Source organism: Nerophis ophidion, linkage group LG04 (assembly GCF_033978795.1).
Source record: "Nerophis ophidion isolate RoL-2023_Sa linkage group LG04, RoL_Noph_v1.0, whole genome shotgun sequence".
Lineage (NCBI taxonomy): Eukaryota > Metazoa > Chordata > Actinopteri > Syngnathiformes > Syngnathidae > Nerophis > Nerophis ophidion.
In genome coordinates, this window is record NC_084614.1 from 41,818,551 (window position 1) to 41,844,914 (window position 26,364).

A 26,364-nucleotide genomic window follows, 5' to 3' on the forward strand; every position below is an offset into this window, starting at 1 on the left:
AAATTGCTATGTGTACAGGGATCATCCAGCCTGGCGCTGGCTAGTTCTAGTTTAACTGACTCCATACCCAGGCTAGCAGGCTCTGTAATTGCCTGTGACCGGGCTTGCTCTAGTGCAGTTAGTCAAATGTGGCTCACTGCGAAGTCTATGTTCCGAGACAAGAGGATAGCGCCTTCCGCCTTACCTGTCACTCACAGTGACGTCACTCCGTTCACGCCCCCCTATGACGTCACCGTCAACACCTTAGTGGATTCCTCTGCATATTTTTTTGACCGTAGTGATGAGTTTTTTGATAATGAACTCTCTCACATTCCACCCAAGAACCTAGTTTTATTTAAGAAAAAATTCAAGGACAATTATTCCACTCCTAAACCTAGTCAGACACCTAAAAATGACTTTAATTCCAAGATTAATTATAATCAGGACATTTTTCGCCATTATGACTCTAGTCTGTCTTCACCCCCCACACCTGATTCCCCGCCTCTCAAGTCGCGTTCCCCGCCTAAATCCGTGCCTTTTTTCTCATTTAGTGAGGATTTTGAACATTTTAGAAGGGAGGATCTTGCCCTCCTCCAATCCTCCCACCACCCACCTTTATGGTCAGCCTCTATCCAACAGGACCCCGTCTGGAATCCGGGTCTTGAGGGGAGGGCTAGTATTAGCTGCCGTGCTACATACTACTAAGCCACCTCGACATCCGGTCCAGCCTCTTCCACCATTCTTTCAGCACATCAAGCTTCTGCCCATTAGACCTCCTCCACCAGAGTTTCCCGCGGTTAAGCCTGCACTTCCCTCTAGACCTCCTTCACCTGTCTTTCCACCTACTAAGCCTCCTAGACCTCCACCACCGGTGTTTACCCATGTAAAACCTGTTAAGCCACCTAGACCTCCTCCACCGGTGTTTTCTCCTGTTAAGCCTCCTAGACCTCCTCCACCGGTGTTTTCTCCTGTTAAGCCTCCTAGACCTCCTCCACCTGTTGTCCGCCCTAGTTCTAGTTTTAGCCCTGCTTCTGTTCAGAGTTCAAGTCCTAGCCTTTCTTGTAGCCATAATTCTAGTCATACTCGTAGACCCGCTTGTAGACTGATGCGTAGTCCAAGTCCCGGTCCGAGTTGTCGAGCTTCCCATAGTCTCTATTCTAGACCCACTTGCCGACAAACTCGTAGTCCAAGTCCCGGTTCTAGTTCCTTGTCTTCTCGTATTTACTCTAGTCACACTTGCAGACCCACTTGTAGACTGATTCGGAGTCCAAGTCCCGGTCCGAGTTCCTTAGCTTCTCATAGCCTCAATTCTAGTCTCAGACCCACTTGTAGACTGAATGGTAGCCCAAGTCCCGGTCCCAGTTACGTACCTTCGTGTAGTCTTGATCGTAGTTCTTGTCCTAATTCCCCTCGTGGTCTTAGTCCTCACAGTAACCCTAGTCCTTGCACAAATTCTTGTCCGAGCCCCAGTGTCACTGTAAGTCCTAGTCTTTGTCCAAGTCCTTGCCCGAGCACCAGTATGATTGTAAGTCCTGGTCCTTGCCCAAGTCCTTATAAAAGCACTAGTTTGATTGTAAATCCTGGTCCTCACACAAGTCCTTGCCCAAGTCCTAGTGTTAGTCTAAATCCTCGTAGTAGTTGCCCTTGTTTCAGACTTTCCCCTAATTCCCCTCGGCGGGCCCCTGTGCCTGCTCTTCGGCTGAAGCCGACTCCTGCTCCTCGGCTGAAGCAGACTCCTGCTCCTCGGCTGAAGCCGACTCCTGCTCCTCGGCTGAAGCCGACACCTGCTCCTCGGCTGAAGCCGACTCCTGCTCCTCGGCTGAAGCCGACACCTGCTCCTCGGCTGAAGCCGACACCTGCTCCTCGGCTGAAGCCGACACCTGCTCCGCTGCCGGCCTCCGCACCTGCTCCGCTGCCGGCCTCCGCACCTGATCCGCTGCCGGCCTCCGCACCTGATCCGCTGCCGGCCTCCGCACCTGATCCGCTGCCGGCCTCCGCACCTGATCCGCTGCCGGCCTCCGCACCTGATCCGCTGCCGGCCTCCGCACCTGATCCGCTGCCGGCCTCCGCACCTGATCCGCTGCCGGCCTCCGCAACTTATCCGCTGCCGGCCTCCGCAACTTATCCGCTGCCGGCCTCCGCACCTGATCCGCTGCCGGCCTCCGCACCTGCTCCTCTGCCGGCCTCCGCACCTGCTCCTCTGCCGGCATCCGCACCTGCTCCTCTGCCGGCATCCGCACCTGCTCCTCTGCCGGCAACCGCACCTGCTCCTCTGCCGGCAACCGCACCTGCTCCTCTGCCGGCATCAGCACCTGCTCCTCTGCCGGCATCCGCACCTGCTCCTCTGCCGGCATCCGCACCTGCTCCTCTGCCGGCATCCGCACCTGCTCCTCTGCCGGCATCCGCACCTGCTCCTCTGCCGGCATCCGCACCAGCATCGGTGCCTGTTTCGGTTGCAGCCCCCACGCCTTCGTCTGCTGCTGCCAAGCCGAGTCCTCCTCCACGTCGGCCACGGGTGTGGCCGTACCCCGGGCGTCCGCCTCAGCAGGCGCGTCCACCTCCACTCTGGCAACGGGTGTGGCCGTACCACGGGGGTCCCCCTAAACGGGTGCGCCCACCTCCACAACGGCCACGCCTGTGGCCCTACCCCGGGCGTCCTCCTCGTAGGACGTGCCCGGGTCTTCGTCAGCAACTAAAGTGGCCTCTGCGGGTTCGCTCGCCTGGACTGTTGTGGCAGCGACGTTCCACCCGCCGCCACCTAGCGTGTCCTCGGTGGATCCGGGGACACAGGACTTATCGACCCTCCACCAGGTCCTCCCTCCACCCTCCCTTCATTTTCAGATGGTCTCATTGTAGGAGGGGGGTTCTCTTTATTGCTGTTTTTTTTGGGGCATCTGGGATCTGCCCCTTAAGGGGGGGGGGTAATGTTGTGATCCGGCTTCCGGATCACACATCTCTAGCATGTTTATGTCCTTTTTGTATTGTCCTATGTTTTGGACTCTATCGATCCCGTTTGTTTGCGCACTTCCTTGTTTTGTATTGTCACCATGGCAACCTAATTACGCCTCCTGCACGGACTCACTACACACACCTGTTTTGAATTATTTGTGTTGTATTTAAGATCACCTGCTACCTTAGTTCCTTCTGGCTGTTTCGTTTGCTCACGCAACAAGTTACGATTGCTTATCCTCATTGTTTTCACTCTGCTAAGTTTTAGCTTAGCTTTCCGCGCGCTCGGCTCGCGCTGCTTACGGACTTTTGAACTCTACCCTTGCTACAAGTAGCATTTAGCTTTCCGTGCGGAGGCACGCCTTTTCTTTTCCTTTGTCAAGTGTTTAGTTGTGTTTTATTATTAAATCTGGTTCCTACCTCCACTCCTGCTTGCTCCCGTCTTTGGCATCTTGGGGCCGACACCTCCGCGCATCACAATGCGCCCACCAAATCGTAACAAAAACAATGTTAATACTGATATTGAAATAAAAGATTTGTCTTTTAATATATGCTTTTTTTTGTATCAAAAATGACATGACATCATGCTACCACCATATTGAAAGAAAATTCAGAAAAATAGTGTGTTTTATATATTTGAAGGCTCCACCCCACTGCTGTTCTTTTAGAACATCCATCCATCCATCCATTTCCTACCACTTATTCCCTTTTTGAACATAAAACAGCTTTTTATTATTTTTTGGAGCCGATGTATACACACAGTATTGTTTGTATCGTTGCACTTGAAAGTAATGGAACACTGCTGTTCTTTTTAGAATGTATAATCATCTCGTGGCAGCTGCAACTATAATTTTAAATTTTGTGCATAAAGATGTTGAAGCCCAATGATCTTTAATACTTTACATTTTGAAACACTTTTCAATAAAGTAGTGAAATTAAAAGTATATGGGATAATTATTTTCCACCGCGAGATATTAAGAGTAAAGAAAATCGTAGAAATTCAAAAGGTATCAACTACTACATTCTAGTATTGGGACAACCCTAATAAGTTAAATGTTTAAACACCTTTGTGTTTTCTCCTTTTTTAATCTAATAGGGTTTTCAAGTGTTTTTTTTCAATGATGAAGACAAAACGGCATGCTTAAAATTTAGATTGGTGTATGACGTTATTGTTTTGTATTCATGTCAGAATCTAAACCAGTTAGCGATTAAGGCTGCTTCTTTGGGAAATGACCAGTATTATCGTGTGTTTATCAAATCAATCATGGTTTCACGATAATTACAATTTAAAACGTCTGGAATTTTACCTCAGTTAATCAATACTGGTAATTGTTTTATCCCTAATACACTGGACATATACGTTTACTATAATTAGCAAGTATTTGTTAATAATACTAGTATTTGTGTTAGAGATTATTTAGATTGTGACACAATTGATTATAGCATGTTTTTCGCCGTCTGTTTTAGTTTTGCAAATCCACATCCTCACTGTTCAGCTACATGTAGCAAGAGGCAAATCTGTTTGAGTGGCTGCAGGAGAATCAAATTATTCTTCGCCGCAAATCTTCTTACAAATATGAAATATTAATCCAATGATGACCTAGATTGAGACTGTGCACCGCTCTGCAGTGCCACTATAACACATCTCGATAATATCTCTTTAACATGACTTGTCACCTAGAAGTGTGAAGCCGATTCTAACATGATCACTCCTCACCAGTTCCATTTGATAACAGCCACAGTCCTTAATAAAACTCATTCGACTCAAAAATAATCCAAGTCATCAAAACCTAAATTCCGTGAGTTTAATCACACGTCATTTAATCGATGCGATTGCTCCTGCATGCGTCATTTATAGGCCACAGAGGAGGATTGTAGGCAAGTGAACATGTAAGAACAGAATTTAAATGCCGTCCTGTAAATAAAATAGACTGTTTTGGATGTTCTCACATTGGACCATTTGCAGCGTGCTGGGCTCCCCCCTGTGTCTGTTTAAAGCCTGGTATATACTCTCGTGTCGCCTGGCTGGCGTAGGCAACACCGGGGTCCTCTCACCCCCTGTGAAGCCCCCCTTGTAGTCTACGTGCACTTCCCCAAAATCCTAGGTTAGAACGCAGAAGGCAGAGCTATGATTGGCCATTCCTTGCCGAGGAGGGTCCCAAGCAGACTTTGAGCTTGAACTGCACAAATTATCATATGAAATGGCCGTGCCAGCAACTTGAGGGTTCCAGGTCTGATCCCAGCGTCCGCCATCCTAGTCACATCCTTTGTGTCCTTAGGCAAGACACTTCACCCTTGCTCCTGATGGGTCGTGGTTAGGGCCTTGCATGGCAGCTCCTGCCATCAGTGTGTGAATGTGGAAATAGTGTCAAAGCGCTTTGAGTACCTTACTTCTGTTCTTGTATGCTATACTTTTTGAATTATTTAATTTTGACCAAAGATGTTTGCCTAAATTTTGCCCCTCTTTTGGTCTTCTGGCTTATTGTACGGCCAAACATCCACATAATCATGTTTTCACATAAAGAATCCAACAGAGTGATCTGTATTTTTTTTATTGAGTACGACTGCAAAATAAACCACTATGTGAGCAAAGCAAACCAGCACTTTAAGAAAGTAAGAGACACTACTGAATTTTTAAAAAGTGTTTTTTGCGTTAGTCTCTCCTATTCACCTCTCTGCTAGTTACTGGCTTTGCCACCAAGAGGTAAAATCATGCACAATAACTTTTATCGAACTGATACCGATACAAATAACGTAATATTCCCCAAAACCGATACCGTTTTACATTGGATTTCTTATGATTTGATTTTCAAACAAAAACTGAGGTATCGCTGTACTATAAAAACCTGTTGAAACACAATGAACATAATTTCCTGGACATTTGTTGGAAATGTCTGTCATTTATCAACTTAAAGATATCTTTATTATTTTTTCATTTTTCTTTCATTCATTCAATGTCAAAGAAAAACAATCAACGCAACATTAAAATTAATTATGAAACCAAGCAGAAAGAAGTAGATACTTACAATATATTTACGCAATTTGTTGTTCAACTCAAAAAACTATCCAGGCAATATTTATATTTTATCACATACAAAAACACACAAAAACAACAGTTATGTTGTGTTGTATCCTACCCTTGAAAGTGTCAGAAGGGACCTGCACTTTTTCTTTTTATATTTTACCTATCCTTCACAATCCTTATGACAGACAAACAAACGTTTTTCTGTTTTTTATGCATTCTAAAGATTAAATAAATGTTACAATGGAGCCTATTGGAGTCGCTCAATTCTACCTATGGTAAATGGTAAATGGGTTATACTTGTATAGCGCTTTTCTACCGTCAAGGTACTCAAAGCGCTTTGACACTATTTCCACGTTCACCCATTCACACACACATTCACACACTGATGGCGGGAGCTGCCATGCAAGGCCCTAACCACGACCCACCAGGAGCAAGGGTTACGTGTCTTGCTCAAGGACACAACGGACGTGACAAGGTTGGTAGAAGGTAAGGATTGAACCAGGAACCCTCAGGTTGCTGGTACGGCCACTCTCCCAACTGCACCACACCGTCCCCATATAAATATAAAGCCCCATATAAAGCCCTTAAAACATCCAGACACTTCCATTAAGTTTTTAAATACAGTGGGGCAAAAAAGTATTTAGTCAGCCACCGATTGTGCAAGTTCTCCCACTTAAAATGATGACAGAGATCTGTAATTTTCATCATAGGTACACTTCAACTGTGAGAGACAGAATGTGAAAAAAAATCCAGGAATTCACATTGTAGGAATTTTAAAAAATGTATTTGTAAATTATGGTGGAAAATAAGTATTTGGTCAACCATTCAAAGCTCTCACTAATGGAAGGAAGTTTTGGCTCAGAATCTCACGATACATGGCCCCATTCATTCTTTCCTTAACACGGATCAATCGTCCTGTCCCCTTAGCAGAAAAACAGGCCCAAAACATGATGTTTCCACCCCCATGCTTCACAGTAGGTGTGGTGTTCTTGGGATTCAACTCAGTATTCTTCTTCCTCCAAACACGACGAGTTGAGTTTATACCAAAAAGTTATATTTTGGTTGTAGTTCATCCTCCGTATGTTCAGCTTCAAAAAGATAAGGGGGTGAATCCATCCATTCATCCATGTCCTACCGCGTGTTCAAATAGTCACCTTCATCGTCTACTACGAAGTCTGCCATGATAAGGAAACCTATGCTTGTGATGCCAAAAGTAGGAAGTGTGTTGCTATTAGAAGCAGGAGGTGTGTTACTTTGAGCACTAAAATCAATGTGCCTAGGAAAGAAATTCCGTCAAAGCTTAAAATGACCAAAATACAGTGAATATCGGACATTTAACATAATTACAAATGTGTTTGTTACTATATTATACTCTTTAAGCTTGTATGTAAAATGTTGCTGGGTTTTGAAGGTGGTTTAATGGGCTTACAGGCTACAATAGTGCCTCCATTGCAAGCGTTTTTTTAAATCTTTACAATTTAAAAACAAATCAACTGTGTTCCTATGATGATTGTGAATGATAGGCAAAAATCCAAAAGTGCAGTTCCCCTGAAAGCAAAAGCACTGTTATTGTAAAAACATGGCTATTGTGAAGACAGACATTCTAAATGCATTATCAATTTTTTTTTATCAACATATAGATTCAATTTTTTTTTACTCTTATGTTAATGTTTTATTTTTCAATGGAAAATTTGTTGCCAACACTTCTGTATCAAAATGTTATTTTCTATTGTACAATGCCAAAAAATAATGGCAGGGTTTCTGGCTGCATGTTTAGAGAGTTCCTGCTGGCAAGCGTTTACTCCGGCAGCCAGCTCAGCACTTGAAATGTCAGGAAAGGACAGGCAGGTTTGTCAAGTGTGAAGGAGGAAAGGAAAATAAATCCGCTCAGTTCAGTATATTGAAGTAGCGGCAGAATATGAAATTAATCATTTTCAGCAGCGTTCGTTAAAAAGAACATGAACATTGGAGCACAAAAAAACATTGTCTGAGATCAGGTATGGGTATATAATTTGGTACATCTATCAAAATCAGAATCAGACTAATTGGCCAAGAATGTTAACCGCACACAAAATTCAATTTGGTAGACTGTGCTCTCTTTGTTCAATGCAAGAAACAAACAAACAAAATAAAACACAAAATCTACAAGAGAGCATAGTATTGTGGCCGCCAAGAAAAACACAATGAAAAACAAGAAGGAAGAAAAATAATGCATGTAGCGCACACCTGATTGCATCATGCTTAGACAAACGACAAAACAGAACACCATTTCAACATCCACATACTGTACACCGCAATGGCCTCTGCAGTGCTCCACGACATCGCACACTGAGGAGGCAGCAAGGCCAGAGACAGTAACAGACTCAACAAAGCAACCAAGAAAGTCTACTCCGTCCTAGGCTGCCCACTAGCTCTCGATCAATGTCCAGTCCACACAGATAATCGAGAATTCACCCAGGGAGACCGAAATGTCCGATAAAATGCTCATTCAGCCAAGGCTGCGTGAAACCCGTCCGTACTGACGATCAACGCTTGCTTCGCAACATACCGCTGCACTTTCTCTGGTCTCTCGACGCAGACTCCGTTCTGGCAGCTAGCTTCCGGTACAGAGCCAAATGTTCACAAAAAAGTACCAAAAAGCAGTGCAGAGGCCACGAAAGTGCCAACCCTTGTTACACACTTTGAAACGGGCTCAAAAAACGCACGTCACGTCTGGTTGCAGATTAAACACCTACCCACGAAAACAATCACAATCCCTCAAGCAGCACAGTCATGTTGCAATTTTCAATACCCACAAACTTGTCAGGTACAACACTTTACCTTACTAGCCTATATAAATCAACCATTTATAAATAGTTAAATGTTGTTACCCACATACGAAAAACGAGTAGCACTCTTTGAAACAGTATGTGGGCATACTTTTATTTTGAAGTGTTTTCTTTGGTCTGTCAACGGATGTAAGGAAGCTACTTCCGGGTATGGCCAACGAGGTATTTGTCATTTGTTGGTATTTTACTTGGTAAAATGTTTGATCCACATGCTGTGCATGTTATTATTTTTACGTTTGTAACGTGCTTTATTTATTACAGTTTTCACGGTGAATTTGAAGGGAAAGAAAGCATTCAAATAAATCAGTTCAAGAAAGCCATTGTGTCTGTGCTATTTGGAGGGAGTTACACTTTCTAACCTCACTAATGCCTTGCATCGTCTATATTAGATATATAACAACGGGCGGGTGGCGGGCGGTTGTGGTTTGGGTGGATGGCGGGTGGATGACGACTTTAGTGATGCGGTTGCGGATTATATAATTGCCTGTATCCGCGCATCTCTAACGCAGAGACAAAAACCACCCTGGCGGCGCCAAAATCGGCGGAATTCCGCGGAAAATTCCCATCCCTGCACAAAGCAATGCTTGGTAGAAAATACTTAGACTTAGAGTAAGGCTCCACTCTAGTGTAGTTGTTAGTAGTATATTATCTTGTATTGTTTTTCATACAGTATTTCTCATGTTAAAGTTAGTTTTTCTTTTAAATGAAAACTGAAAGTTACTGTAGTTACATGCATCAATGAAATCGGTATCTATTCATTTAAATGGGCGACGATATCTGTGTTGGTCCTGCAATGAGGTGGCCACTTGTCCAGGGTGTACTGGCCTTCTGCCCAAATGCAGCTGGGATAGGCTCGAGCCACCCCCGCCTGACAAGGAAAAGCGGTAGAAATGGATGGATGCCGATTCGTAATACTTCTATATTTTTAGATAATGGCTCTGCACACTTTTTTTTCACGACTTCGTGCAGATACAGTAGTACGACTGTAGATGTTTTTTTTCATTTGCTCAAATCTGACGGCCACCAAAACACTGCAAAAAATAACCATTTGGCAGAGATGCTAGTAGGCCCCTTTCACAGACAATATATTGTTGTAGTTTCCTCTGCCATTGCTGACATTCTGGTTGTTACATGAAAACATTTGATATGAAGCACACTGCACATTTTGCAGCTGGAGCCTATCTCAGCTGTATTCGGGCGGAAGGCGGGGTACACGCTGGAAAAGTCGGCACCTCATCACAGGGCCAACACAGATAGCCAGACAACATTCACACTCACATTCACACACTAGGGCAAATTTAGTGTTGCCAATCAACCTATCCCCAGGTGCATGTTTTTGGCGGTGGGAGGAAGCCGAAGTACCCGAAGGGAACCCACACAGTCACGGGGAGAACATGCAAACTCCACACAGAAAGATCCAGAGCCCGGGATTGAACCCAGGACAACTCAGGACCTTCGTATTGTGAGGAACATGGACTAACTCCTGTTCCACCGTGCTGCCCATTTCTGATATGTAGGATTAATTGATTATTAAATATGTTCCTACCTTCAAGTCCTGTCCGGAATAGTCTGTTTGCATCCTGGGTGAACAAACCTCGCAGTAAGCTGCGAAAACCACGTCTTGACATATTTTTAGTGTGTACACACTTACAGTATCTACCAGTTGCTGAAATGCAACCAACACCTGTAAGTATTTATGTTCTGTTGTTAAGTATGGTTTAAAAACATGAGATCATTTTGCACATTTTGCTTAGTTTTACTAATCCTCATATAAAAACCGAAGCGACACTGAAGCCGCATTGTAGGAAAGTAATTCGTACGTAGAACGAGGACCTCCTGTACCGCAATACATCTCCTCAGAGTTAATGGATTGGCTCTCACTGGGGAGGGGAATTAATTTGTGTGCATGATCTAGTGACTGAGCAGTTGGAGCACATTGCATCAGGGTGATAAGCCAGCAGGGGCTGACACAGGCAAGTGATGGACGCCAAGATCGACCGAAAGATGGATGGATGCTAAGAGTGCAGACAAAATGGAGTGCACAGATGTTTAGGGAAAATCTGTCACGTTGGAGCCAAAAGGTATATGAGACAAATGCATAAGCCATGCAGAAAGACACATTAATCTGGTCTACAGCGTAGCAGGACTGAGGCGTCATTCTTCATTAGTTGCATGCCAGTGCACACAAACAAACACCTCTTGTAAATTGTGCACAATGCTACCTCGAAAAAACACAACCACTTCCTTCTGTGTAAGTCAAATCGTTGTGTTTGTGGCCTTCTAGTTAACACATGGTATGGTGACTACGATAAGTGAACCATTGCGTCAATGAACCTCTTTTGTTACAGCTTTTTGGCTCATACAGTAGATATACAATTCTACACCACATTTGTACTATTTAGTGTATGAACGCTGACAATTGTTAGCATACTAAAGGTATAGACCTACGAGTCATGGATTGTATTACTTGGCGCTATCTTGCTAGAATCTTAACTGTTACCATAGTAGTCAATGTTGTAGATACACACCTAAGTCATGTATTTCATTATATGGTGATATATTTCTAGCATCCTAACTGTTAGCATGTTAATTAATGTTGTAGATACACAACTAATGGTCATGTATTTTGTTATATGGTGATATCTTTGTAGCATGCTAGCAGTTAGCATGTTAGTCAATGTTGTAGGTATACAACTAAAAATAATGTTTTTCATTACTTAGCACTATCTTGATAGTATTGTAACTGTTGGCATATTAGTCAATGTTGTAAGCATACAACTAATAGTCATGGATTTCATTATACGGCGATATTTTGCTGGCATGCTAACTGATGAATTTGAATGACAATAAAAGGAAGTCCAAGTCTAAGTCCAAAACATGCTAGTCATTTGTCCATAACACGCTAGTAATTTGTTTTGTTACTCGGCACTATCTTTTTAGCAAGCGAACTGTTAGAATGTTAGTTAATGTTGTAGATACACAACTAATAATCATGTATTTCATTACATGGTGATCTTTCTAGCATGCTAACTGTTAGCATGTTAGTCAATGTTGTAGGTATACAACTAAAAGTAATGGTTTTCATTACTTAGCGCTATCTTGATAGTGTTGTAACTGTTGGCTTGTTAGTCAATGTTATAAGTATACAACTAATAGTCATGGATTTCGTTATATGGCGATATTTTGCCAGCAACCTAACTGATCACATTTGAATGACAATAAAAAGAAGTCTAAGTCTCAAAGTCTAAGTCCATAACACGCTAGTCTTTTATTGTAGATATACATTAAAAATCATGGATTTTGTTATTTGACGGTATATTGCTAAGATGCTAACTGAGTGATATAGACAAACTATCACGATAAATGCAATTTGATATTCTGAAAAAGATATTTATCAAGATTACGGAAGTGAAGGTAAACAGTATGATGATAATCATAAAAGCTTATTTAATAGGTAATAGATACTGACAAAAATGCATGTTTATTCGGTGATGACTATCACAGATATAGTATTTTTTCATAGAATCATATATATTTACAAGTGAAATCAATGCCAATTTTGCTTGTATTTTATCAGTTTATTTATAAAGCATATATGTTATCCATCCATCCCCTTTGGGGTCACGGGGGCGCTAGTGCCTATCTCAATCGGGCGGAAGGCGGTGTACACCCTGGACAAGTCGCCGACTCATCGCAGGGCCAACACAGATAGACAGACAACATTCACACTCATATTCACACACTAGGGCCAATTTAGTGTTGCCAATCAACCTATCCCCAGGTGCATGTCTTTGGAAGTGGGAGGAGGCCGGAGTACCCGGAGGTAACCCATGCATTCACGGGGAGGACATGCAGACTCCACACAGAAAGATCCCGAGCCCGGGACTGAACCCTGACTACTCAGGACCTTCGTATTGTGAGGCAGACGCACTAACCCCTCTTCCACCGTGAAGCCGCATATATGTTATTTCGGTAGTAAATGGATGGATATGTTATTTACAAAAAAAGACAAGATACAAGTATGTTATTGTGGTAAATTCAACATAATCTTACTTTATGATGGATATAACCTAATTTCGTTAAAAGAGACAAATGCCAAAGTAAAGACGCAAGCAGAAGCTGAATGCACAGTATTCCTAAACACAGAACCTTCGACCAAAACACTTTTAAGGATGGATGAATCATGGAAATGACCATGAATCATTCAGTCAAGGAGATTACACAGACAATACACTTCAGTGGCATTCTTCAGATTCTACATGTTTCATTTTTTGGTGAAAAGTATGCATTCCAAGACACAAAATAATGTTTTCTTGAGGTTGTGTACTGGCTATTACAAAGGTGGTAGTTTTAGTCTCTGAAACCAAAGCAGGGAGGCTTAAGCACACCAAAACTGCTAACAAAAGACAGCACTTGTGAAAGCAATATGAGAAGTAACCTGGGTGACACAGCTGTGCTTACTGTCAGAAAGTACACACTACACACAAAACAACTACTACTCAATAATATAAGCAGATGGCAGTTTTAACATGTGAACTTCACCTAATGTCTTCCCTTCAGACAGTAAAGTTTAGCCGACTGCTGACCCCTACTGGTTTCATACCATAGAGAACTGCAGGTAAGAATATTCTGGACACTTCCATTATTTTTTGTTTCTAGGGAGGCCAATTACCTTTAAAAGAGAAGACAGAGAAATTCCATACACAGACATTCACTGTGAGCGGTTTGAGTATCTAACAATAGAAAAGCGCGATATAAATCTAATCCATTATTATTATTATTATTATTATTATTATAGATGTTCATACACTTCAAAGAATGAGTTTTCAAGATGTGACGAAATGAATTGGAAATGTGTGACACTTGAGTGTCTGTTAATTTGTGTTAGATCACATGAATCATCAACCTGCAGGATGGCGATGTAACAATAACAATTACATTTTTAAATTATATCCTACAATATCATTAGGTTTTCTGCCTTTCTCACTTATTTACTTACTTACAAAAACGACAAGATATTTTGCTAAAAAAATATTGATCTATGCACTGCAGTATCACTCATACTGACACTATAGTTCCTGTTGATATTTGTATCGACCCGCTCACTTTTATTTACATTTAAGCGCTTTAACTTTGCAGTTAGCATATGTACCTACGTTGTGTAGTATAGCATGTTCAACCTTTACTCGTCCTCCAGTGATAACACTACAAGCACGGAACTTAGGGCCGGATTCACTAACGTCCAAATATCATGTGCTTAACAGCGTGTGCAATCTACAAAATAACGTTTACTAATAATGGGTGTGTTGCGTGCAATTTACCAACATTGTGTGTGCCATTGAAAAGTGGTGCAGACCGCCCTATTCAAAAAGGATGTTGCGTATAATATATGGGGCATTGCCAACAGAGATACTCTTATTTACTGCGCATCCAGGTTTTAATGCTTGTACTTGAGGGTTTTGCTATGTTTTCAAACATGCAGGAAGACATACTGTATACTACTTTTCATGGACATTTTATAAGTCGTTGTGCAGCCCATCTAAAATGTGTGTCTTCTTCTTTTAAACCACTGAAGGTGCCATCATAGGAGAGAGGCTGCACTTACTTTGCTCAAAACGCCAAAAATGCATAGATCAGGAAGTATTTTTCATGTAAGAAATATTTTAATATATTTTATGTGAAAAAAGCAAATGTCATTAAAAAATACTAAAGGACACCATAACACATCAATTTAATTTGTTTTAATCAGCCACTTATTATTCTAACAGCTATAATATTAAAACATAATGTAGCTGAATAGACAATGTGTGTAATTTTTTTTTCTGACCGACCGTCCAAAATGTTGAGACGAACACGTAGGACGGAAGATTCTCTGTTCATTGTCTGTCTGTGCAGTGCAAGCACTGATCATGCAATAAAATCAATAAAATGCAAACAGATGCTCCCAAAACTGTGATGAGTGTTGAATAATCACATTGCGCGTGCTAATTAATTGTATTAGCACCTTCTCCTCCCAGTATTGTGAGCGTTCCGATGATCAACATATATTTTGCATACTAATGAAGACAGAGACCCAAAATGAATTGAACACCTTGTTCTGCTCACTTAAAAGGACGTCTAATTCTAAGTTTAGGTTTAAGTTTAAGTCTAAGTTTCTTAACCAGGGGTTCCCAAACCAAGGCCCGCGGGCCACGGTCGGCCCGCCAGCATCCAAAATCCGGCCCACAGAAAGTCTGAAGTTAAAAAAATACATATACTTTTTAAATTATATATTATTATAATTTTTTTTAATCTGTCTTTTCTAAGCCATTTTCACCCCTTGTTACTCTTGGTGTCTCCTAGCCACTCAGGCAAATCATATTGTCTAAAAACGCGTTTTCCCATCAATAACGTGACATCATCGCACTCGGAACATTATATATATTTATAGATATACAGTGGGGCAAAAAAGTATTTAGTCAGCCACCGATTGTGCAAGTTCTCCCTCTTAAAATGATGACAGAGGTCTGTAATTTTCATCATAGGTACACTTCAACTGTGAGAGACAGAATGTGAAAAAAAATCCAGGAATTCACATTGTAGGAATTTTAAAGAACTTATTTGTAAATTATGGTGGAAAATAAGTATTTGGTCAATAACAAAAACTAAACTCAATACTTTGTAATATAACCTTTGTTGGCAATAACAGGTCAAACGGTTACTATAGGTCTTTACCAGGTTTGCACACACAGTAGTTGGTATTTTGGCCCATTCCTCTATGCAGATCTTCTCGAGAGCAGTGATGTTTTGGGGCTGTCGCCGAGCAACACGGACTTTCAACTCCCTCCACAGATTTTCAATGGGGTTGAGGTCTGGAGACTGGCTAGGCCACTCCAGGACTTTCAAATGCTTCTTACGGAGCCACTCCTTCGTTGCCCAGGTGGTGTGTTTGGGATCATTGTCATGCTGGAAGACCCAGCCACGTTTAATCTTCAAAGCTCTCACTGATGGAAGGAGGTTGTGGCTCAAAATCTCACGATACATGGCCCCATTCATTCTTTCCTTAACGCGGATCAGTCGTCCTATTCACTTAGCAGAAAAACAGCCCCAAAGCATGATGTTTCCACCCCTGGGCTTTACAGTAGGTGTGGTGTTCTTGGGATGCAACTCAGTATTCTTCTTCTTCCAAACACGACGAGTTGAGTTTATACCAAAAAGTTCTATTTTGGTTTCATCTGACCACATGACATTCTCCCAATCCTTTGCTGTATCATCCATGTGCTCTTTGGCAAACTTCAGACAGGCCTGGACATGCACTTGCTTAAAATGGGTGACACGTCTGGCACTGCAGGATTTGATTCCCTGTCGGCGTAGTGTGTTACTTACTGATGGTAACCTTTGTTACTTTGGTCCCAGCTCTCTGCAGGTCATTCACCAGGTCCCCCTGAGTGGTTCTGTATTTTTGCTCACCGTTCTCATGATCATTTTGACCCCACGGGATGAGATTTTGCGTGGAGCCCCAGATTGAGGGAGATTATCAGTGGTCTTGTATGTCTTCCATTTTCTGATAATCGCGCCCACAGTTGATTTTTTTTCCACACCAAACTGCTTGCCTATTGTAGATTCACTCTTCCCAGTCTCGTGCAGGTCTACAATTCTTTTCCTGGTGTCCTTCGACAGCTCTTTGGTCTTGGCCATAATGGAGTTTGGAGTCTGACTCTTTGAGGCTGTGGACAGGTGTCTTTTATACAGATAACAAGTTCAAACAAGTTTCATTAATACAGGTAACGACTGGAGGACAGACGAGCTTCTTAAAGAAGAAGTTACAGGTCTGTGAGAGCCAGAGATCTTCCTTTTTTGGAGTGACCAAATACTTATTTTCCACCATAATTTACAAATAAATTCTTTAAAATTCCTACAATGTGAATTCCTGGATTTTTTTTTTCACATTCTATCTCTCACAGTTGAAGTGTACCTATGACGAAAATTACAGACCTCTGGCATCATTTTCAGTGGGAGAACATGCACAATCGGTGGCTGACTAAATACTTTTTTGCCCAACTTTATATATACACACATATACATACATACATACATATATATATATATATATATATATACACACCCACACACATATATATATATATATATATATATACATATACATATATATATATATATATATATATATATATATATATATATATATATATATATATATATATCCCGGCCCCCGGCCAAATTCTTTTAACTCAATGCGGCCCCCGAGTCCAAAAATTTAGGGACCCCTGCTCATAACAGATGCAGTCCACTTAATGGCTTGGTGAGTGCTATAAAGTTAAGGTACCACTGATTAAAGTTAAAGTACCACTGAAAGTCAGACACACACTAGGTGTGGTGAAATTACTCTCTGCATTTGACCCATCCCCTTGTTCCACCACCTGGGAGGTGAGGGGAGCAGTAAGCGGCAGCGGTGGCCACGCTCGGGGATCATTTTGGTGATTTAACCCCCATTACAACCTTTGTTACTGAGTGCCAAGCAGGGAGGTAATTTGTCCCTCTTGTATAGTCTTTGGTATGACTCGGCCGGGGTTTGAACTCACGACCTACCGATCCTAGGGCGAACACTCTAACCACAAGACCACTGGGCAGGTTTGCACATATTTTTAATTTTATTTTACATTTTAAAGTTTGCACTTATTTTAGTACACATAAACCTTTAGTAAATCAGGACCTTAGTTTATTTTCTGCCATGGAGGTGAGGATTGCTGGCTTTAAAAGTGGCTTTGCACTGTGGAGGGACGTTAGCCGCTAGAAAGGAGGCTACATTGCATTGAGCACACATTTGTTTTATTTTTTCCGTCCTATTTGCGGGACACATCAAAGACGGGGGGAGTCCGTGTTAAGATTGTTGCATTTATTGACTCGGGGGCAGGCGATTGCTTCATGGATTCATGATTCATGGATTCAAACTTTGTAGACTTGCATAAAATTTCTAAAATAAACTTTTCTCCTCTAAGGAGGTTTGATCTTTAGATGGCCGTTTATTGGCAAGGGTGACACACCAGAATGAGACTCTAGCTTTACAAGCTATTGCGTTATCACCATGAGGTGAATACTTCTTTATTCTTCCATGTCAGGCGACACCCATTGTACGAGGTCTCCCATGACTTAAACTGCACAATCCTGATATTGTATCATTTTAAATTGAAACACCTTTTACCATGCTAATTGTTTGCATTACGTTGTTCCCTCGACGGCCACGCTTGTTATTTTAATGAGATGAATAATCAATTTAGGGTACCTGCCAAATATCATGACCTCAAACAAGTTTTCGGTAAAGACAGGGCTTAGTTCCATTCTCCCACATCGTCTTTACGACTGTTCGATTAGACTGCAGCGTCGCCTGTAGCAAAACCAAAGGTGGGTAGAGTACCCAAAAATTATACTCAAGTCAGAGTATTGTTACATTAGAATAATATGACTCAAGTAAAAGTACTCATCAAAATGATTACTCGAGTAAAAAAGTGTTGCATGAAAAAACTACTCAAGTATTGAGTAACTTGTGAGTAACTTCTGATTTATTTAGAGGCAAATGTTTTAATAGTTCTTGGACAACAACCGTAGACAGTGTGTCTGTAAAATCATAAAACTCATATACAATTTACTGCAGCATGTTTTCTCCAGTTTGAAGTGGAATTATTTTACAAGTTTGAAAGTAATCATTGAAAAAAAATGTTCTGCCTTGTCTGACGTCATCCAATCCAATCCAATATATATATATATATAAATATATATATACATACATACATACATATATATACTGTATATACATATATATATATATATATACATACATATATATACATATACATACATACACATATATATACATATATACATACATATATATATACATACATATATATATACATACATATATATACATATATACACACACATATATATACATACATATATATATATATATATATACATATATACACAAACATATATATATATATACAATTACAACCCATTTATATATATACATATATATACATATATACATACATACATATATATACATACATATATACATACATACATACATACATATATATACATACATACATATATACATACTTATATACACATACATACATATATATATATATATATATATATATATATATATATATATGTCTTGATTGGATTATCCAGAGAATAGTGATCGATACCGTGGTAGAGCGCAATATGTAGGTGTGGGAAAAAATCACAAGACTACTTCATCTCTACAGAACTGTTTCATGAGGGGTTCCCTCAATCCTCAGGAGATTTTAATGGAAGCATTCACATACAATGGTTTATATAGGGCACAGAGTGGGTGGGTACAAGCAGGCGTAGGGTGTGGTGATTGGCTCATGTGTTACCTAGGAGGTGTTTCCGTCTGTGGCGGCATGTTGAAATGATTTCACTGCGCTTGTTGAGGGATGATAGATCTGGATGATATATAATAAACAGTTTCTCTTTTAAGCATAGGTTGCATCTTTTATTACCACTGTTGTAAGGTGTGCTGGATGCAATAATTTGCCATGTTATTGAATATTCAACATTGTCTTTGAGGTTCCAAATGTGTTTGCTGAGTTCTGTAGAATTCCGCAAAGTCTGGTTTCTAAAGGAGGCGTTGTGATTATTCCATCTTGTTTTGAACGCTCCTTCGGTTAATCCTACGTACGTGTCGGATGTGTTAATGTCCTTGCGTGTCACCTTTGCTTGGTAAACGACTGATGTCTGTAAGCACCTTCCGTTGAGAGGGCAATCAGGTTTCTTGCGACAGTTACATTCATTATTGGTTTCAGAGTCGTTTAGTCTGGGGGTAGGCAGTCCTTTTGCAATTCAAACCACAACAAAGCAATTGCAAATGTGAATGCTTCCATTAAAATCTCCTGATGATTGAGGGAACCCCTCATGAAACAGTTCTGTAGAGATGAAGTAGTCTTGTGATTTTTTCCCACACCTACATATATATATATATATATATATATATATATATATATATATATATATATATATCACATTTAAAAAACAAAACAGTAGAAGTTTCACAAAGTGCTGCACAGAAGTTGAGATGCACATACTAGGAGAGTCAATAATATAAAACATTTAACTATAAAAGAATAAATACATGCAATACATCAGAGAAAATAAAATGGCCTAAAATCACATAACTTTCAGACTGGTTTAAAAGCAAAAGAGTAAAAATATGTTTTAAGACGTTTAGGCCACGGTTGAAATCACCTCTGGATTTTAAACGGGTTTATCGGATGGCAAGAAGAAACTGATCTGTTGATCTCAGAGACCTTGTGGGGGTGAACATTTTTAAAAGGTCTGATATAAATTGTGGAGCTAAACAAAAATATTTTAAAATGAGTTCTAAAATTAATTGGGAGCAAGTGACTTTTTACAGTCAGTACATTTACTGTATATGTACTAAATTAGTCTGATTTGTCAAATAATTCAGTTTCTTCTATTTTCAATCCTACATGTGAAGTTGTAGTTTCCATGCTCTTATCTCTAATGTGACTGATGACTATACGCAGTGCAGGGCCATAACCATTAAAAAAAAATGGTGGTCGAAAGGCCGAAATCATGGGTATCCCCGCACCATAGAAAAAATATTACCTTGAGCAACACAATGAACAATCCACTTTTTTTTAATATTATGCTGAAGTTAAGCGTATTGAACAGTTTCAACATCATTAAAACATAAATTTGGGAACTTTGACTTGGATTTGAACTCATGACCTTCACCGCTAACGTGCATGTCTTATTCACGCGCACCACAAGGGCGACTGGATGTGAAGGGAGAAACTTATCTCAATATTCTACTGTAATTAGTGACAGCAAATGACATGTCCAGGAATACTTTTGGGGTAAAATTTCATATGAAGCGGTTTGTCATTTAAAAATGTACATTCAACACACACTTCTTCACACAATAAACTCCACATATAAAGACCCTGAGCCAGGGGATCGAACCCAAGACCTTTGTATTATGAGGCATATGACTTAACTCCTGTTCCACCGTGCTCACTCTAAATATCCATTCAATCCCTTTTTAATTATTTTATTATATTATGTTTTATATTTGTCTCTAAACCTTTCAAAATACGTCTAAATCTGCAGTGATTCAGGTAAATAAAAAGCAGCATAATGGGGCTCTAGACCAGGAATGCCAAACATGTGGCCCGCTTGCCTGATCTGGCAGGTTCAATCCAGCCTGCGAGATTAGTTTGACAAGTGTAAAATTGAGCTGCATTTTTAAATTACAGAAACTGTTGTTCTAAATGTGTCCACTAGATGTCGCAATACCAATTCTGTTAGGCAATAGATTTTTGTCCATGCAGCCCCTGAGCTAAAATGTTTGAGCTACAGTATTAACATTAAAAATAAAGGATGTGCTGTTTTTGCACAAACAGACGGACAGTGAAACCATTCAAAAGGAAGTGAACTCACACAAACCGGTAATCAAACTACAAATCACCCTTTACAATTTAAAATGGAAGAAGATAAACATAAAAACAAACAAATTGAAATATATTGGCTCTTTTGAAGTCAGAACAATATTTGATGGTTCCTGTGCCAATAAAATATATTGTGTGATTATTTATTTTAGTTATTTAAAAAATCTACTTGGTTAAAAGATATGTACAACAACTTTAATTAGCCATTTTGTTTATTGTTTTGGTTATGTATATTTGAGGGTCACCAACACACAACTTAATAGAGACAAAACGTCATTTATTGGTTCGCAGCCGAGTGTGAAGCGACCGGAATGAGAATCAGCACCTCCAAGTCCGAGTCAATGGTTCTCGCCCGGAAAAGGGTGGGGTGCCATCTCCGGGTTGGGGAGGAGACCCTGCCCCAAGTGGAGGAGTTCAAGTACCTAGGAGTCTTGTTCACGAGTGAGAGAAGAGTGGATTGTGAGATCGACAGGCGGATCGGTGCGGCGTCTTCAGTAATGCGGACGTTGTACCGATCCGTTGTGGTGAAGAAGGAGCTGAGCCGGAAGGCAAAGCTCTCAATTTACCGGTCGATTTACGTTCCCATCCTCACCTATGGTCATGAGCTTTGGGTCATGACCGAAAGGATAAGATCACGGGTACAAGCGGCCGAAATGAGTTTCCTCCGCCGTGTGGCGGGGCTCTCCCTTAGAGATAGGGTGAGAAGCTCTGCCATCCGGGAGGGACTCAAAGTAAAGCCGCTGCTCCTCCACATCGAGAGGAGCCAGATGAGGTGGTTCGGGCATCTGGTCAGGATGCCACCCGAACGCCTCCCTAGGGAGGTGTTTAGGGCACGTCCAACCGGTAGGAGGCCACGGGGAAGACCCAGGACACGTTGGGAAGACTATGTCTCCCGGCTGGCCTGGGAACGCCTCGGGATCACCCGGGAAGAGCTAGACGAAGTGGCTGGGGAGAGGGAAGTCTGGGTTTCCCTTCTTAGGCTGCTGCCCCCGCGACCCGACCTCGGATAAGCGGAAGATGATGGATGGATGGATGGAGTTGCATTTTTTTATTCAAATGCAACATTTTGCTTACAGAGTACATTTTATTTGTAGTTTTTTTTTTTGTTTTATTTAACTAAGTATTTAAAAGTTTACATTTCAATTGCAATGTTAAAAGACAAGTTGGTTGCAATTGAAGTGGGTATACTGGTTAATTTGGTCTCCAAAAATAATGGCAATAATATTGTTAATCGGCAATAATTTGTAGATCAATATATCGTCGAGCAAAAATTAGTTATTGGCCTGAGTCTATATGGAAACCATCCCTTAGAGTAGAAGTATGTTTTTGGGTTTGAGAGCGACATGAAAAAACTCAAATTAAATTCAGTCTAGTTTTATTGCATGGACTCATAAAGAGGACAGAGAATAATAGTGTGTACCACACGAGAAGCTGCAAAACAACAAAGCAATGTTTTCGTGCAAGATATATATCCATGAAATATCTTGTATATGCTGCCATATATACTATACGTGTGTGTACACTGCAGAGTATTGCGTATTACAAAATGTGGATTGTTACATCATACCTTGACAAATATGTTAATAATGTAACATATACATGTATGTCTAACTAAATAATGTTTTTGATGATCTGTACATTAGGTTTTGTATTTTTAACATTTATCTGATAAATGATCCATTTTATCATTTATCTGATAAATGATAAATGTGATCATTTTGTAAAAATGTATATTATTATTATTGTTATTGCTAGATAATCAGCGCTCTGCTACTATCAACACTTGCGAATTTGGAATAATTTCAGCAATCACAGTTGATATTATTAAGGGGTATTTATTATTTCAACTTGTACCTGTGGCAGAGGTCCAAATTATTCCGGGGATACAAAACTTCAGGGAGATATTCATTTGTTCAAATTTGTATTTAAATTCATAAAAGATGCTGTTGTGCCAAAGAACTCTCTGCACTTTTTGGTTTGCTTTGTTTTTAAGAAAAAAACATGCTTATGGCATTTAAACTAAGTGTTGAAGTTTGTAATGGTATTATTCTAAATTTTGACGCCAATGTGTCACTTTTACTGTAAAAAAAATATTGACTTCTGCCTAATTCATTACTACTAATGGGTAACGACTAGTGGTGTGGGAAAAAATCGATTCGAATTTGAATCGCGATTCTCACGTTGTGCGATTCAGAATCAATTCTCTTTTTTTTTTTTAAATTGATTTTTTTATCAATCCAACAAAACTATACACAGCAATACCATAACAATGCAATCCAATTCCAAAACCAAACCTGACCCAGCAACACTGAGAACTGCAATAAACAGAGCAATTGAGAGAAGACATACCAAAAGTAGTGAAACAAAAATGAATATTATCAACAACAGTATCAATATTAGTTATAATTTCAGCATAGCAGTGATTCAAAATCCCTCATTAACATTATCATTAGACATTTATAAAAAAAAAAAAAGAACAATAGTGTCACAGTGGCTTACACTTGCATCGCATCTCATAAGCTTGAAAACACACTGTGTCCAATATTTTCACAAAGATAAAATAAGTCATGTTTTTGGTTTGTTTAATATTTAAAACAAATTGACATTATTGCAATCAGTTGATAAAACATTGTCCTTTACAATTATAAAAGCTTTTTACAAAAATCTACTACTCTGCTTGCATGTCAGCAGACTGGGGTAGATCCTGCTGAAATCCTTTGTATTGAATGAATAGAGAATCATTTTTGAAACAAGAATCGTGTTGAATTGAAAAAAAAAATATTGATTTTGAATTGAATCGTGACCCCAAGAATCGATATTGAATCGAATCGTGGGACACCCAAAGATTCGCAGCCCTAGTAACGGCCCTGAAAAAAACATGTCGCTCGATCTCTAATACAGTTTACAGTATTGTACCTAAAAAAGTGCAGTTACACAATATCATGTTTGGCAAAGCATCCACCTGCTGGAAATGTTAGAGTAAAATGACTTGTTGGGATTAGACAGCGCTCTCTGCTAAATTCCTATCTGCAACACCATTTCTTCCTGCAGATAGCCACTTTCTTTTTAAATCACCAACTTAGTGCAACCCTACAGTAGATAACATACAAACTTGTCATTGAATCCTACTTGAGGGTATGGGACGGTTTGACCCGACCACGAGCTCTCGTTTTTCAGGACACGGTTCATCAACAATCAACTCCACAAATGAAGAAAACCAAACAATAGTGAAAGTATTATACCCATACGTTGTGAGTATGCAAGTGTGATGTGTGAAGAAAAGCAGCCCTCAGTGAACAATAAAGTAAATAGGCTTGCATGGCAACATTGATATGTCAATGAGCAAAATTTAAAAAATGTGACTTACCTGTATTGTGCCAAAGTCCACGTTTTCATAGTGGAAATGAGCGCACTCGGCAAGTTTCGGAAAGTGTCCCTTGGTAAAGCAGAGTCTAAATGAAAATACACACAAAGCTGGTTTAGTGTTCTCTCTTCATGGCAACACCTCAACAGTAAAAGGTAGGACTTAAGGATTGGTAGGTTTCACATTTGAACCGATACAGTACCAATTCCTGGGAATTGATTCTGGTATTCAACATTACCCATTTTTTGGTACTTTTGTGTTTGTTCATGTAGTAATAAATGTTAATTTGTTTATTAGTAAAATGTATATTTTGTATTTAACATACACTGTCTGGGTATTACATATTTTTTGCTTCACTTCGGAGTCTCAGTTGCAAGTATTCATTCATTTCAGTTTGTTCTAGGTGTGTTGCCGTAGTCAGGAAGTAGCCTTTGCTATGAAGTTGAATGCAAAGTCTTGCCTTTTGTCGGGTCCTACAAAGTATTTATACTGTAAGTATTGTACTATTTACACACAAGCTGTTTAATTGTAGCGTGCATCTTTGTTGCAATCTTGAATGCCAAATTTGGAAGTTTTGAAATTGCCAGGTAAAATCGCTAATGCTAATCCGTAGCATGTATATGGCATATCCATTGTAAATTACTGTATTTTTCAGACTATAAGGCACCCTTAAAATCCTTGTATTGTCTCAAAAGTCGACAGTGCTCCCTATAACCCTACTGAAATGAGATTGTCTTATTTAAACGGGGATAGCAGGTCAATTCTACGTGTCATACTTGATCATTTCGCGATATTGCCATATTTTTGCTGAAACGATTTAGTAGAGAACATCCACGATAAAGTTCGCAACTGGAGAAAAGCCCTGCCTCTACTGGAAGTCGCAGACGATGACGTCACATGTTGATGGCTCCTCACATCTTCACATTGTTTTTAATGGGAGCCTCCAACAAAAACAGCTATTAGGACTAGGGAAAAAAAAAAAAAAAGTTAAAAAAAAATACGCGATTGCATTGGGACGGATTCAGATTTTTTTAAACACATTTACTCGGATAATTCTGGGAAATCCCTTATCTTTCTATTGTGTGGCTAGTGTTTTAGTAAGTCTATCAGTACCTGATAGTCAGAGGTGTGTGTCCACGGGTGTGTTGACGCGCAGTGTCTCAGGGGAGTCGACGGCAGCTTTATGGGCGGCTCAAGTTCAGCTGATCTCTGGTAAGAAGCGACTTTTTACCACAATTTTCTCACCGAAACCTGCTGGTTGACATTTGGTTGGGATCCATGTTCGCTCTGATCCATAGTAAAGTTTCACCTCCGGGAATTTTAAACAAGGAATCACCGTGTGTTTGTGTGGCTAAAGGCTAAAGCTTCCCAACTCCATCTTTGTACTTTGACTTCTCCAATATTAATTGAACAAATTGCAAAGATTCAGCAACACAGATCTCCAAAATACTGTGTAATTATGCCGTTAAAGCAAACGACTTTTAGCTGTGTGTGTGCGCAGCGCTCATATTTCCTAACAGCCTGTGATGTCAAGCGTACACGTCATCATTACACGACGTTTTCAAGAAAAAACTCCCAGGAAATTTAAAATTGCAATTTAGTAAACTATAAAGGCCGTATTAGCATGTGTTGCAATGTTAATATTTCATCATTGATATATAAACTATCAGACTGCGTGGTCTGTAGTAGTGGGTTTCAGTAGGCCTTTAATTT

At 40.2% G+C, this 26,364-nt stretch overlaps 1 protein-coding gene across 2 annotated transcripts in view; it reads right to left on the reverse strand.

Annotated features, from left to right (window-relative positions):
* Positions 1-26,364, reverse strand: part of arhgap32b (Rho GTPase activating protein 32b) — a 308,797-nt gene that overhangs the window by 158,689 nt on the left and 123,744 nt on the right. For both annotated transcript variants that reach the window (XM_061898082.1, XM_061898081.1), the window contains exon 5: positions 24,655-24,739. In XM_061898082.1, coding sequence (XP_061754066.1) covers positions 24,655-24,739 — 85 coding nt within the window. The remainder of the gene's footprint in view (positions 1-24,654; positions 24,740-26,364) is intronic.